Source organism: Aegilops tauschii, chromosome 5 (genome assembly GCF_002575655.3).
Source record: "Aegilops tauschii subsp. strangulata cultivar AL8/78 chromosome 5, Aet v6.0, whole genome shotgun sequence".
Lineage (NCBI taxonomy): Eukaryota > Viridiplantae > Streptophyta > Magnoliopsida > Poales > Poaceae > Aegilops > Aegilops tauschii.
In genome coordinates, this window is record NC_053039.3 from 28,528,069 (window position 1) to 28,543,045 (window position 14,977).

The 14,977-nt window shown below is 44.7% G+C and overlaps 1 protein-coding gene across 5 annotated transcripts; it reads right to left on the minus strand.

The window, feature by feature from the left end:
- Window positions 1–3: 3 nt before the first annotated feature.
- LOC109751503 (threonine dehydratase 1 biosynthetic, chloroplastic) lies at window positions 4–4,746 on the minus strand. Of its 5 annotated transcripts, none has more exons than XM_020310403.4 (10): window positions 4,275–4,746; window positions 3,588–3,767; window positions 3,224–3,493; window positions 2,767–2,973; window positions 2,167–2,415; window positions 2,017–2,090; window positions 1,579–1,612; window positions 1,390–1,464; window positions 972–1,236; window positions 4–344 (listed from the first exon to the last, which is right to left on the minus strand). In XM_020310403.4, exons 1-9 carry the CDS (start codon window positions 4,623–4,625, stop codon window positions 973–975), a joined length of 1,704 nt encoding a protein of 567 aa, XP_020165992.1. In that variant the 5' UTR covers window positions 4,626–4,746; the 3' UTR covers window positions 4–344; window position 972. The 5 variants fall into 5 exon arrangements, with proteins under 5 accessions (XP_020165992.1, XP_020165978.1, XP_040244652.1 ...); XM_020310389.4 differs by having other exon boundaries at window positions 4–349; window positions 4,275–4,712; XM_040388718.3 differs by lacking the exon at window positions 3,588–3,767 and having other exon boundaries at window positions 4–349; window positions 4,275–4,713.
- Between the last annotated feature and the right edge of the window lie 10,231 nt (window positions 4,747–14,977).

The following is a 14,977-nucleotide window of genomic DNA, read 5'->3' on the forward strand; positions in this document are numbered from 1 at the left end:
TACTGCTTTGCTTTGCCTTGCTACTCTCTCAACATCGGTCTCCTTTGCTCCTTTCCTTTCTTAATTGCCGGCCTTGTTGATTGATTTTCTGACTTCAAAGGACTCGATGACCAAGCGCGGTACTGCTACCACTTATACACTATATAATAACATCGTGTGACGTCTCGTGCCTACCTTGTGTACACTATATAATCTGATACAGTATCGTTGTGACGTCTCGTGCAACCCACAACAGAATCGAGCAGAGGAGTTGGCATGAATGCGCGTGTATCTGAATCTAACCTGTTCTTCTCTGTCTCTCATCTTCTTTCTCTTTTCAAGTCCAGTCTCTTTGGGTATTTAACCTGAACTGAACAGAAAAGTTGGCATGAATGAGTATGTATCTGAATCAAACCTATTGGCATGAACAGATCAAATTATTGAGTAATACTTCCACTAGAATAGCTCTGACGGCATGCCTTCCATTCAGTTAGGCCTATAGCTGTCTCTGGTGTGCAGAGGAACGAAGCGCTATGCTCGCACGTGTTGTGGGATGATGAAAAGTAAAGAGACAAACAAATGATACTCCCTCCGTCCCTAATATAAGAACGTTTTCTACACTACCTGTAGTGTCAACAGCGTTCTTATATTATGGGACGGAGGGAGTAAGTTACTGTATAAATGATGATAAAAAAGAAAGAGACAAACAAGCGAGGAGATTTACAACTGTAGTTCTTATTGTAGCGTGGGCGCCCCACTTATATATATATTCTTATACATGTTTTGCCTTCGGGGTCATGCCTCAGTTATATACATATACACAATGTGGGGTGGTGCTCCGTCATCTCCGTCAACTCATCATCACATGTTTATTTCTTTCTTTTTTCTAAACAATATATACTACTCCGTCCGATCAATATTAATTGATGCACATATTGCACGCACAATGATAAGAGATATAACAGCAGTAAATAAAGGCAAAATAGACGTACACTAACTAGGCCGAGCGGGACGGGGACCCCCCTGTAGGCTCATCTTGATGCCGGCATACATGAGCAAGACGCCTAGTGCGAGCGCGGCGCCGAGGCCAGACACGAGGACGACGCGCACCATGGTGAGCGGCAAGGCCTCCCAGCATGTGACCACCAGCCCAAGCACACTTGGGTGGTGCGCTTTCACATACAAGCCAAGCCCCGCCGTCATGAGGTTGATGATCCCGGTGGTGGTGACCACGCGGGCGTTCAGCCACGCCAGCGGCTGCACAGCATAAAAAACATACGACGAATTAGTACTCAGAGACCAATTGGATTCGCAGGGTCCAGCCATGTATGCTGCGCATACCCGTCTTGTTTTTTCCAAAAAGAACAATAAACGGTAAAAAAAATGTATCATGGAAGCAGAAATGATCACCTTTTCCCCCTCCCCGCACGGTCTACAGCTATCCTCACATTCCTTGCCATCGTCTCCAGCTTCTACAGGTTTGGCCTACAAGTTTGCGCGGCCACGATGTCGTTTAGTAGCAATAAATTAACAACCGGAAAAGAAAAGAAAACCAGTTGCAGTAACAAGAAACAAATATCAAATTTATCCGAGTAATACCTCGACCGGTTCATCTCCGACGTCATCACTTCCGCTGGAACAAAAAGACGACCAATGGTTAGGGATCTCAAATTACCTTAAATTAAAAATTGTATATATCTATCTGAATGTACTCGAGCAGGGTTTCTATGTCAAGTTAAGCTAATTTATTAGAAGGGTTACTTTCTGCAAAATAAAATAAAAACACAAGGGTTACACATGACAAAAAAATCGGTCTCGAACTGTTTCCACACGAGTACAGATGATGAATAGAACACAGACGTTCAATTAGTTTTTTTTTTTTTTGCCTACTGAGATTAGACAGGAGAATGTACAAAGTCACATTTTCTATGTATGAGTATTCCTCTCCCACCAAAGGTTCTAGAAAAAGTAATCATGAAACAATAACCCGGTACAGGAACAATGTATTTACTGAAACTGTTGTTTGACTTTGAGTACCTGTGTAGAACAAGGGCTTCTTTTCCATGAGAATCATATATGTGTTTGAATTCGGTAATATTCATCCGGCTAACCTGCACAACAAGAAGTCACAAGAAAAGAAATAGAATATCTACTATCATGTGTTGGTTGAAAAATCATGATGCATACCAGTTCTGCAAACTCTTTGAAGCTTCCCTGCTCCTTCGGCGAAAATGTAGGTAATACCGCTTCTGGTTTTCGACCAACATCAGGAAGCTCGGTTACTAATCTAAGTGTATCAAAGTTCATATTTGCACCGCTACTTATTGCAACCACAGTTTCCCCTTTCAAACCGTAGTATTTGCAGTAAGCTTCAGCCCCAGCCAAGGCAAGGGCCCCAGAAGGCTCAAGGATATTCCTGTTCTCCTCAAACATATCCTGTGCCCATGAAAAACAACATTTTCAGTATGAATAATATTGTTAGTGCAGAACATCCACAACAATCTAGCATAAACAGTCCACAAGCATGATGACGGTAAGATTGGCATAGAACAAACTGCAGAGCTAGAATTTCCACCATCCTATTTTTGAGCAATGTTATCACAATGCTTATGCGTAGTAAATTTTAAAGAAGACACAAAAAATACCAATATCCACAGCAAGAACTGAAAACTAGAAAACAAGGCCACATTATCACATAATACACACCATTATAACACTTCTATTCAAATGAAACTGAAAACTTCTATTCAAGGCGGATCAGACATATAATAAGTTGATCACTCTCACCTTTATTGAAGCACAGATAGCATCTTGGCTGACCAGGACAATGCCATCTACAAAATCTTGACACAAGGGAAATGTCTCCTTGCCTACAACTTTGACAGCTACACCATCAGCAAACCCTCCAATATGTTCTAACATGACCCTCTGGCCATGAAACAAGGACAATGCCATGGCATTTGCATCTGAGGGCTCCACTCCAATTATTTTGACCTGCACCAGAATTGTTGTAAACATACAAGAAAGGACAGCCTGAATACGAATATTTTACCCCGACTGTGACCAAATGATGTATTGTGTTCAATCTAGAGAAGGGTTACAGTTAGGTGATTGGATGAAAAACAATTGATTCCCAAATGCACTTGAAATAGGGCCATTTACTTTAATGGCATTTATAAAGAACTTCGGTGTCTTGTAATGTTTTACATAGAAAAAGAAAACACTCCTGTGTTTGAAAGCTTACCTCAGGGCAGACCCGTTTCACATAGGCAGCAATTCCAGCAATTAATCCACCACCTCCCACAGGTACAAATATTGCATGTAATGGACCTTGCAATTGGCGAACAATTTCCATGCCAACAGTTCCTTGTCCAGCAATAATGTCGGGATGGTCAAAAGGAGGTATGAATGTGAGGCCTTCCTCCTCACAGAGTAGTTTTGCATATGATTGAGCTTCGTCATATGAATCTCCTTTGAGAACGACTGTCGCACCCAGTTTCTCCACTGATCGCCACTGGATTAAGTTGTATGTTAATAGCTGCTGATAATAACTTAGATATACCATACAAACGGCATATTTAAGGTAAAGTCATCGAGATATCGATAACCTTGTTTTCTGGTGTTGTCACAGGCATGACAATAACGGCATGACAGCCCAATCTTTGGGCAGAAAGAGCAACTCCTTGAGCATGGTTTCCAGCAGAGGAGCAGATAACGCCGTTGTTTAACTGCTCTTGGGAGAGCTTTGCCATCATATTATATGCACCCCTCAACTTGAATGAAAATGCCTATGCATATAAGAAACAAATTTTACCTAGGTATGTAAATAGCAAATGAGACAGCCAGTAACAGCTCCATGTGCATTAAAAAAACAAAAAGTAGTGGATAGTTGAGCTAGTCATTCAACCTAAAATTAAAAATTTGTTGGACAATAAAAGCTGAGGGCAAGAGGACCCTGTTAGCAAATCCTACAGAGATGCACATAATTAAACAGGCTCACAATGCATGCACTTGGTTATTCTCTGACGAAACTGAAGAAAATTAACACTAGACTAACTGAAAAAGTGCAGCAGGATTAATGCGGCTAACAGTTACTGCGATAGTACTATGATGTGAACGCCAAGGTGAGAGAGGAATCTAAACATCAGTACTAATCAAGATAGAACCTCCACAAAACCCACACAGACACTGACCGAAGCTTGAAGCGTCAGGAAACGAAGGGCTGAACCCGCATGTCATGGATACAAGGACAAAATTGCAAAATAGGCTACGGGGTTGGTTTGGTGATTGATTACCGGCTCAGGCTGCAGATCCTCGCGCTTGATGTGGAGGTCGACCCCGAGGCGTTCGGAGAGCTTGCCGGCGCGCTCCAGCGGCGTCTGGACGGCCACGTCGTAGACCTTGGAGGCCAGCACGGCCGTCAGGTACTCCATGGCGCCGGGCCCGTCCAGGTCCCCAGTCCCGCGGCTCGGCACGCCCACGAGGGACCCGCTCGCGGCCTGCAGCGACTCGGGCGCCACCCGCATCAGCGGCACGGCCCTGAGGGGCGTCGCGGCCACCCGCGAGCGAGCCAAGCAGGCGACGCGGGGCGCGGGGCGGAAGGGGGTCATGGATGGGGAGGAGGCGGCGGCGGCGGCGGCCTCCATCCTCGGTCACTCCTCGGTGCAGCGCTTGGGTGGAGTGTGGAAGGTGGTTTCCTTCCAAGGAGCGCTTGACGGGGTCGTGCGGGGCGGGATATGGTCGGCACTTCTTTCTTGGCGCGCGGTCGACCTTTTCCCTTTCAGAGCTGCTATAGGTACGACATTTTCAGGTCGGAAACACATACCATGTGCGGTTGCATGTCCTTTCGTCCAATCAACCAGCTTCATCGGGAAAAGAAAACCAATGCAGCATGTTGTCTAGTGAAAACACATCAGATCGTATGTATAAAAATCGTGTGTAAAGCAATTTCGTTTTCCTTTCTGCCGTCCTTTTCGCGATCGGCGAAGGACCACACTCCAACATGTTTAGTTCCAGCTTCAACTAATACGAGAGTCGAGTTTGGATTCTTTTCGGACACGCAGGTGCTAGTTTTGTCTTGTTTCTTTTTTTGCGGGTTATTTTTTCAATAAATCTCTACAAAAAATTCAAAAGAAAGCAAATATGTCCAATTATAACTAAGGAAACAAGACAATTCCCGCAAAAAACAAAGGGTTCTCCCCCTATTGATGTTGATTTTGTACACAACACCAATTTTACGGGTTTGTTGGTCAGAGCACCACATATTTTGTAATTCTTTGCAGCTAATCTAGTGTTTGGCGGATGGGTCCTACTTGTAAGTGCACGTGCGACAAAGAAGACCCGTCACATCAACATGGACATTTTAATTACTTGGCTCATTATTTGTTTAATTTGACATTTTTATAAAAATGCCAAAAAGAATAGACCATACATGTAACCAATAGTAACCTTAGAAATTTCCAGCTCAATCGGACCAAATGTTTCCAAGGTATTGACAGATTTAGTTGGCCGACTTATGTGTCCGTTTTTTTGCCATGCATGCATTCACTAGCAGGCCCACTTATCAAAAATCATGTCAATGTACCTAAATGTTGGACTCGACCTAGCTGCAACGGGTTACACTGATATGTGGTGTTCTATGCAACAAATTCTTACCGTGGGTGTTCTGTGCAAAATCGGCACCAATAGTTCGTGGTTTGTACAATTTTCTTTGACAGAGCATGGGTGTGCGGTGTGCTGATGCTCGTGTGGTCATTGTATGCCATACAAAGAGAAAAAAAACTGTCTAATTTAAAATGTGTTCATGACATACTTCTCTCTAAATTTGGTCAACTTCATAGCATATACTCCCTCCGGTCCGTTTTACTTCGCATATAAAATTTGTCTGAAGTCAAAGTTCGTAAACTTTGACCAACTTTATAGAAAAATTATCAACATTTACAATACGAAATTAATACCATTAAGTGCGTCATGAATTGAATTTTCATATTATATAACTTCAATATTGTAGAGTCGATGTTGATATTTTTCATATAAATATGGTTAAATTTTATTAATTGTGACTTCAGACAAGTCTTATATGTAGAGTGAAAAGAGCCGGAGTTGCACTTTTGAGAAATAAATCTATACAAACTCTAGTTTAAAAGTAGGGAGCACTTTGACAAATGTACAACAGTATAATATACTAGTACTTCAGACATACAACAACACAATATACTGATCACAATACAACAACACAGTATACAAACTTGACACATATCTGACCCTAGCTTACTTCTCAATTCGGGAGAGGGGACGACTAATAAGTTTCACTTATTGAACGGGGTCTATGGTCGGTCCATGACTAATATTCGGGAGAGGGGACGACTAATATTCGGGAGAGGGGATGTCGAAAACGTCCTTGCGATGACTGAAGGAAATATGCCCTAGAGGCAATAATAAAGTGGTTATTTATATTTCCTTATATCATATAAATGTTTATTATTCATGCTAGAATTGTATTAACCGGGAAACATAATACATGTGTGAATACATAGACAATCATAGTGTCACTAGTATGCCTCTACTTGACTAGCTCGTTTATCAAAGATGGTTGAGTTTCCTAAACCATAGACATGAGTTGTCATTTGATTAACGAGATCACACCATTAGGAGAATGATATGATTGACTTGACCCATTCTGTTAGCATAGCACTTGATCGTTTAGTTTACTGCTATTACTTTCTTCATGACTTATACATGTTCCTATGACTATGAGATTATGCAACTCCCGATTACCGGAGGAACACTTTGTGTGCTACCAAACGTCACAACGTAACTGGGTGATTATAAAGGTGCTCTACAAGTGTCTCCGATGGTACTTGTTAAGTTGGCATAGATCAAGATTAGGATTTGTCACTCCGATTGTCGGAGATGTATCTCTGGGCCCTCTCGGTAATGCACATCACGATAAGCCTTGCAAGCAGTATGACTAATGAGTTAGTTGCGGGATGATGCATTACGTAACGAGTAAAGAGACTTGCCGGTAACGAGATTGAGCTAGGTATTGAGATACCGACGATCGAATCTCGGGCAAGTAACATACCGATGACAAAGGGAACAACGTATGTTGTTATGCGGTTTGACCGATAAAGTTCTTCGTAGAATATGTGGGAGCCAATATGAGCATCCAGGTTCCGCTATTGGTTATTGACCGGAGACGTGTCTCGGTCATGTCTACATAGTTCTCGAACCCGTAGGGTCCGCACGCCTAAAGTTCGATGACGATCGGTATTATGAGTTTTTGTGTTTTGATGTACCGAAGGTAGTTCGGAGTCCCGGATATGATCACGGACATGACGAGGAGTCTCGAAATGGTCGAGACGTAAAGATCAATATATTGGACGACTATATTCGGACACAGGAAGTGTTCCAGGTAGTTTCGGAGAAAACCGGAGTGCCGGAGGGTTACCGGAACCCCCCGGGAGAAATAGTGGGCCTTATGGGCCTTAGTGGAGAGAGAGAGGGCTGGCCTAGGGCAGGCCGCGCGCCCCTCCCCCTCTGGTCCGAATTGGACTAGGAGAGGGGGGCGGCGCCCCCCTTTCCTCCTCCTCTCCCCCTTCCTTTCCCCCTCCTAGTAGGAGTAGGAAAGAGGGGAGTCCTGCTCCTACTAGGAGGAGGACTCCTCCTCCTGGCGCGCCTACAGGGGCCGGCCGGCCTCCCCCTTGCTCCTTTATATACGGGGGCAGGGGTGCACCTGTAGGCACACAAGTTGATATGTTGATCTCTCCCAGCCGTGTGCGGTGGCCCCCTCCACTATAATCCACCTCGATCATATCATAGCGGTGCTTAGGCGAAGCCTTGCGTCGGTAGCATCATCATCACCGTAATCACGCCGTCGTGCTAACGAAACTCTCTGGCAAAGCTTTGCTGGATCGGAGCTCGCGGGACGTCATCGAGTTGAACGTGTGCTGAACTCAGAGGTGTTGTGCGTTCGGTACTTGGATCGGTCGGATCGTGAAGACGTACGACTACATCAACCGCGTTGTGCTAACGCTTCCACTTTCGGTCTACGAGGGTACATGGACACACTCTTCCCTCTCGTTGCTATGCATCGCCATGATCCTGTGTGTGCGTAGGAATTTTTTTGAAATTAATACGTTCCCCAACAGTGATATCAGAGCCAGGTTTATGCGTAGATGTTATATACACGAGTAGAACACAAGTGAGTTGTGGGCGATACAAGTCATACTGCTTACCAGCATGTCATACTTTGGTTCGACAGTATTGTTGGATGAAGCGGCCCGGACCGACATTACGCGTACGCTTATGCGAAACTGGTTCTACCGACGTGCTTTGCACACAGGTGGCTGGCGGGTGTCAGTTTCTCCAACTTTAGTTGAACCGAGTGTGGCTACGCCCGGTCCTTGGGAAGGTTAAAACAACACTAACTTGACGAACTATCGTTGTGGTTTTGATGCGTAGGTAAGAACGGTTCTTGCTCAGCCCGTAGCAGCCACGTAAAACTTGCAACAACAAAGTAGAGGGCATCTAACTTGTTTTTGCAGGGCATGTTGTGATGTGATATGGTCAAGACGTGATGAGATATAAGTTGTTGTATGAGATGATCATGTTTTGTTGAAGTTATCGGCAACTGGCAGAAGCCTTATGGTTGTCTCTTTATTGAATAAGATGCAAGCGCCAAATAATTGCTTTACTTTATCGCTATGCGATAGCAATAGTTGCAAGAGCAATAGTTGGCGAGACGACCATGTGATGACACATTGATATAGATCAAAATGATGGAGATCATGGTGTCATGCCGGTGACGATGGAGATCATGACGATGCTTTGGAGATGGAGATCAAAGGCACAAGATGATGATGGCCATATCATGTCACATATTTTGATTGCATGTGATGTTTATCTTTTATACATCTTATTTTGCTTAGTTCGGCGGTAGCTTTATAAGATGATCCCTTACTAAAATTTCAAGGTACAAGTGTTCTCCCTGAGTATGCACCGTTGCCAAAGTTCATCGTGCCGAGACACCACGTGATGATCGGGTGTGATAAGCTCTACGTTCATATACAACGGGTGCAAGCCAGTTTTGCACATGCAGAAATACTCGGGTTAAACTTGACGAGCCTAGCATATGCAGATATGGCCTCGGAACACTGAGACCGAAAGGTCGAGCGTGAATCATATAGTAGATATGATCAACATAGTGATGTTCACCATTGAAAACTACTCCATCTCACGTGATGATCATACATGGTTTAGTTGATATGGATCACGTGAGCACTTAGATGATTAGAGGGATGTCTATCTAAGTGGGAGTTCTTAAGTAATTTGATTAATTGAACTTTAATTTATCATGAACTTAGTCCTGATAGTATTTTCATAACTATGTTGTAGATCAATAGCTCGCGATGTTGCTTCCTGTTTTATTTTTGATATGTTCCTAGAGAAAACTAAGTTGAAAGATGTTAGTAGCAATGATGAGGATTGGATCCGTGATCTGAGGTTTATCCTCATTGCTGCATAGAAGAATTATGTCCTTGATGCACCGCTAGGTGACAGACCTATTACAGGAGCAGATGCAGACGTTATGAACGTTTGGCTAGCTCAATATGATGACTACTTGATAGTTTAGTGCACCATGCTTTTTGGCTTAGAATCGGTGCTTCAAAGACGTTTTGAACGTCATGGAGCATATGAGATGTTCCAAGAGTTGAAGTTAATATTTCAGACTCATGCCCGTGTCGAGAGGTATGAGACCTCTAACAAGTACTTTGCCTACAAGATGGAGGAGAATAGCTCAACTGGTGAGCATGTGTTCAGAATGTCTGAGTACTACAATCGCTTGAATCAAGTGGGAGTTAATCTTCCAGATGAGATAGTGATTGACAAAGTTCTCTAGTCACTATCACCAAGTTACTAGAACTTCGTGGTGAACTATAATATGCAAGGGATAACGGAAACGATTCCCAAGCTCTTTGTGATGCTGAAATCGACGGAGGTAGAAATCAAGAAAGAGCATCAAGTGTTGATGGTTAACAAGACCACTAGTTTCAAGAAAAGGGCAAAGGGATAGAAGGGGAACTTCAAGAAGAACGGCAAGCAAGTTGCTGCTCAAGTGAAGAAGCCCAAGTCTGGACCTAAGCCTGAAACTGAGTGCTTCTACTGCAAATGGACTGGTCACTGAAAGCGGAACTGCCCCAAGTATTTGGCGGATAAGAAGGATGGCAAAGTGAACAAAAGTATATTTGACATACATGTTATTGATGTGTACTTCATTAGTGTTTATAGCAACCCCTCGGTATTTGATACTGGTTCAGTTGGTAAGAGTAGTAACTCGATACGGGAGTTGCAAAAAACAGAGACTAGTTAAGGGTGAAGTGACAATGTGTGTTGGAAGTGGTTCCAAGATTGATGTGATCATCATCGTACACTCCCTATACTTTCAAGATTAGTGTTGAACCTAAATAAGTGTTATTTGGTGTTTGCGTTGAGCATGAATTTGATTTGATCATTTTTATTGCAATACGGTTATTCATTTGAAGCCAGAGAATAATTGTTGTTCTGTTTACATGAATAAAACCTTCGATGGTCATACACCCAGTGAAAATAGTTTGTTGGATCTCGATCGTAGTGACACACATATTCATAATATTCAAGCCAAAAGATGCAAAGTTAATAATGATAGTGCAACTTATTTGTGGCACTACCGTTTAGGTCATATTGGTGTAAAGCGCATGAAGAAACTCCATGCTGATGGGCTTTTGGAATCACTTGATTATGAATCACTTGATGCTTGCGAACCATGCCTCATGGGCAAGATGACTAAAACTCCGTTCTCCGGAACAATGGAGCGAGCAACAGATTTGTTGGAAATCATACATACTGATGTATGTGGTCCAATGAATGTTGAGGCTCACGGCGGGTATCGTTATTTTCTCACCTTCACAGATGATTTGAGCAGATATGGGTATATCTACTTGATGAAACATAAGTCTGAAACATTTGAAAAGTTCAAAGAATTTCAGAGTGAAGTGGAAAATCATCGTAACAAGAAAATAAAGTTTTCTGCGATTTGATCGCGGAGACGAATATTTGAGTTATGAGTTTGGCCTTCAATTAAAACAATGTGGAATAGTTTCACAAACTCATGCCACCCGGAACACCACAGTGTAATGGTGTGTCCGAACATCATAACCGTACTTTATTAGATATGGTGCGATCTATGATGTCTCTTACCGATTTACCACTATCGTTTTGGGGTTATGCATTAGAGACAGTTGCATTCACGTTAAAAAGGGCACCACTAAATCCGTTGAGACGACACCGTATGAACTGTGGTTTAGCAAGAAACCTAAGCTGTCGTTTCTTAAAGTTTGGGGTTGCGATACTTATGTGAAAAAGTTTCATCCTGATAAGCTCAAACCCAAATCGGAGAAGTGCGTCTTCATAGGATACCCAAAAAGAAAATGTTGGGTACACCTTCTATCACAGATCCGAAGGCAAGATATTTGTGGCTAAGAATGGATCCTTTCTAGAGGAGTTTCTCTCGAAAGAAGTGAGTGGGAGGAAAGTCGAACTTGATGAGGTAACTGTACCTGCTCCCTTATTGGAAAGTAGTTCACCACAGAAATATGTTCCTGTGACTCCTACACCAATTTAGTGAGGAAGCTAATGATGATGATCATGTAACTTCAGATCAAGTTACTACCGAACCTCGTAGGTCAACCAGAGTGAGATCCACACCAGAGTGGTACGGTAATCCTGTTCTGGAGGTCATGTTACTTGACCATGATGAACCTACAAACTATGAGGAAGCAATGATGAGCCCAGATTCCATGAAATGGCTTGAGGCCATGAAATCTGAGATGGGATCCATGTATGAGAACAAAGTGTGGACTTTGGTTGACTTGCCTGATGATCGGCAAGCCATAGAAAATAAATGGATCTTCAAGAGGAAGACGGACGCTGATAGTAGTGTTACTATCTACAAAGCTAGACTTGTCGAAAAAGGTTTTTGACAAAGTTCAAGGTGTTGACTACAATGAGTTTTCTCACTCGTAGCGATGCTTAAGTCTGTCCGAATCATGTTAGCAAATTGCCACATTTTATGAAATCTGGCAAATGGATGTCAAAACTACATTCCTTAATGGATTTCGTAAAGAAGAATTGTATATGATGCAACCAGAAGTTTTTTCAATCCTGAAGGTGCTAACAAAATGTGCAAGCTCCAGCGATCCATCTATGGACTGGTGTAAGCATCTCGGAGTTGGAATATACGCTTTGATGAGTTGACCAAAGCATATAGTTTTATACACACTTGCAATGAAGCCTGTATTTACAAGAAAGTGAGTGGGAGCACTACATCATTTCTGATAAGTATATATGAATGACATATTGTTGATCGAAAATAATGTAGAATTTTCTGGAAAGCATGTGACGCCCGGGTAATTAAGCTATAGTAATCCCATGCTAATGGTGCCACGTTACCTTCGTTACTGTTGCTAATCTATCGTTAGATCAAAACCGGTCCAAAATTCAAATTCAAAATTTGGTAAATAATAAAAGTTTTCAATAATTAAAATAAAAATGTTCGGTTTGTACTAAATATTACATAGATAATTATGGTGCAGAAGACACAGTTTTATAACATGCATAAATATTTTAAATTGAATTAAAACAGAAGAGAAAATAAATAAAAGAAAGAAAATACAAAAGAGAAAAGCAAAAAACCCAAAAAATTTTATAAGAGAAAGCCCCCTGGGCCTTAGTCATCTGGGCGGCCCAACCCAGCAGCCCACCTCCCCCGGTCGCCTCCCTCCTCTCTGTTCACCCGACCCAGCGACCGCGCTCGCCGGTCGCCACCGAACCCTGTCGCCGTCCCCGTCGGGGAAGGGATAAGGGCGACGTCCCCTCGACCCCTCGGGCTCCCCGCACCCACTCACTCCCCCTGGACGCCCCTCTCCCCTCTCTCCCTCTGGCCTCGCCCCCTTCTCCAGATCCACCTCGCCCCGACTCGCTGTCGCCGCCGTGTTGCTGCGCCACCGTGGCCACCGTGCCCTCCTCGCCGCCCCGATGTGTCCATGAGCACCACGACCATCTTCTGCTTTGTCTGCACCAACGACCTCAAGGCGGGAGCCACCCCAGCGCCAGATCCCCTTCGTCTTCCTCCTCGATGGCCACCACACGACCTCACGGCCGATCTGCTGCACTGGACCTCCCCGAGCCCTCTGCCTAGACCCCACGCTCCCGTGGTGAGCTCCTGCGCCGAACGCGCCGTCCCCTGCCCTCTCTAGCCGCCCGTAGCCACTACCCCGACGAAGCCCGAACCACCACCGACTCATTTGGTCGCCGGCGCGTCTCCGGTGACATTTTGGTCACGGGCTAGTGCCCAACGTGCTCGCCGCGCTGCTTAGAGAACGCCTAGCCCTTCCGTTCAAGCTGCTACACGCCGTAGCGCCGTCTCCGTCGAGCACCCGTACGTGCCGCCGCCTCTGCTCGTCGCCAGCGCCGATTCCGGCCAAGTCCGGCTGCGCTACCGCCACCACTTGACGCGCGGCATCGTCAGCGTTCGAACGCAAGCAAAACCGCGCAAAACGGTGCCCCGTAGCGAATTTCCGAGCGTCTCCGGCGAACTCGCCGACGCGGAGAGCTCGCCGGCGCAACTCCAGTGCCGGCCGCCGACGTGGCCAACCTGGGGCCACCACCAGTGTCACTGGCAGCTGGGTCCCCCGGGCCCAGTTGGCTGGTTGACCGGGTCAATTGTGCTGACTGTGCACGGTTGACCTGACATGTGGGCCCCCTACTGTTAATTAGTCCAATAACGTTTTACAAACAAAAGTAATTAGTTTAACCTAAAACACTCACTGACACCCGGGGCCCACACCCCTAATTGACCCTGCTAGATTATTAATCCACTGTTAAGCCAACAGAGGCTGACATGTGGGTCCCAGTGGCCCCACTGGGAAGTTTGACCTGGTCAGCCGTCCTGTTGACTGCTGATGTCACAGTGATGTCATGCTGACGTAGTAATTCCTTTCTGTTAATTTAATTAATTCTAGAATTTGTTTAAACTTTTAAAATTAATATAAAATAAACCGTAGCTCAGATGAAAAAACTTTGTACATAAAAGTTGCTCAGAACGACGAGACGAATCCGGTTACGCAGCCCGTTCGTCCGCCACACCTCCCTAGCATAGCAAACACGCAACTTTCCCCTCCGGTTCATCTGTCTGAAAAAGCGAAAACTGGGAATACTTTCCCCGGATGTTTCTCCCCTTTGCCGGTATCACCTAGTACCGCGTTAGGTCACTTCTAGCACCGCGTATTGCCATGTTACGCTTTGTGATGCTTTGATTGCTTTGTTATTTATTGTGTTTCCCCTCCGTTACTTCTTTCCGGTAGACCTTGAGGCTGCCGACGACCCCCAGTGCGACTACGGTGTTGACGACCCGTCCTTCTTGCCAGAGCAACCAGGCAAGCCCCCCCTTGATCACCAGATATCGCCTGTTCTTCTCTATACTGCTTGCATTAGAGTAGTGTAGCATGTTACTGCTTTTCGTTAATCCTATCCTGATGCATAGCCTGTCATTGTTGCTACAGTTGTTACCCTTACCTGCTATCCTACTGCTTAGTATGGGATGCTAGTGTTCCATCAGTGGCCCTACACTCTTGTCCGTCTGCCATGCTATACTACTGGGCCGTGATCACTTCGGGAGGTGATCACGGGTATATACAATATACTTTATATACATGACACATGTGGTGACTAAAGTCGGGTCAGCTCGTTGAGTACCCGCAAGTGATTCTGATGAGGGGGCTGAAAGGACAGGTGGCTCCATCCCGGTAGAGGTGGGCCTGGGTTCCCGACGGCCCCCGACTGTTACTTTGTGGCGGAGCGATAGGGCAGGTTGAGACCACCTAGGAGAGAGGTGGGCCTGGCACTGGTCGGCGTCCGCGGTTACTTCAAAATAACATGCTTATGGGCATTTGTTCTATAC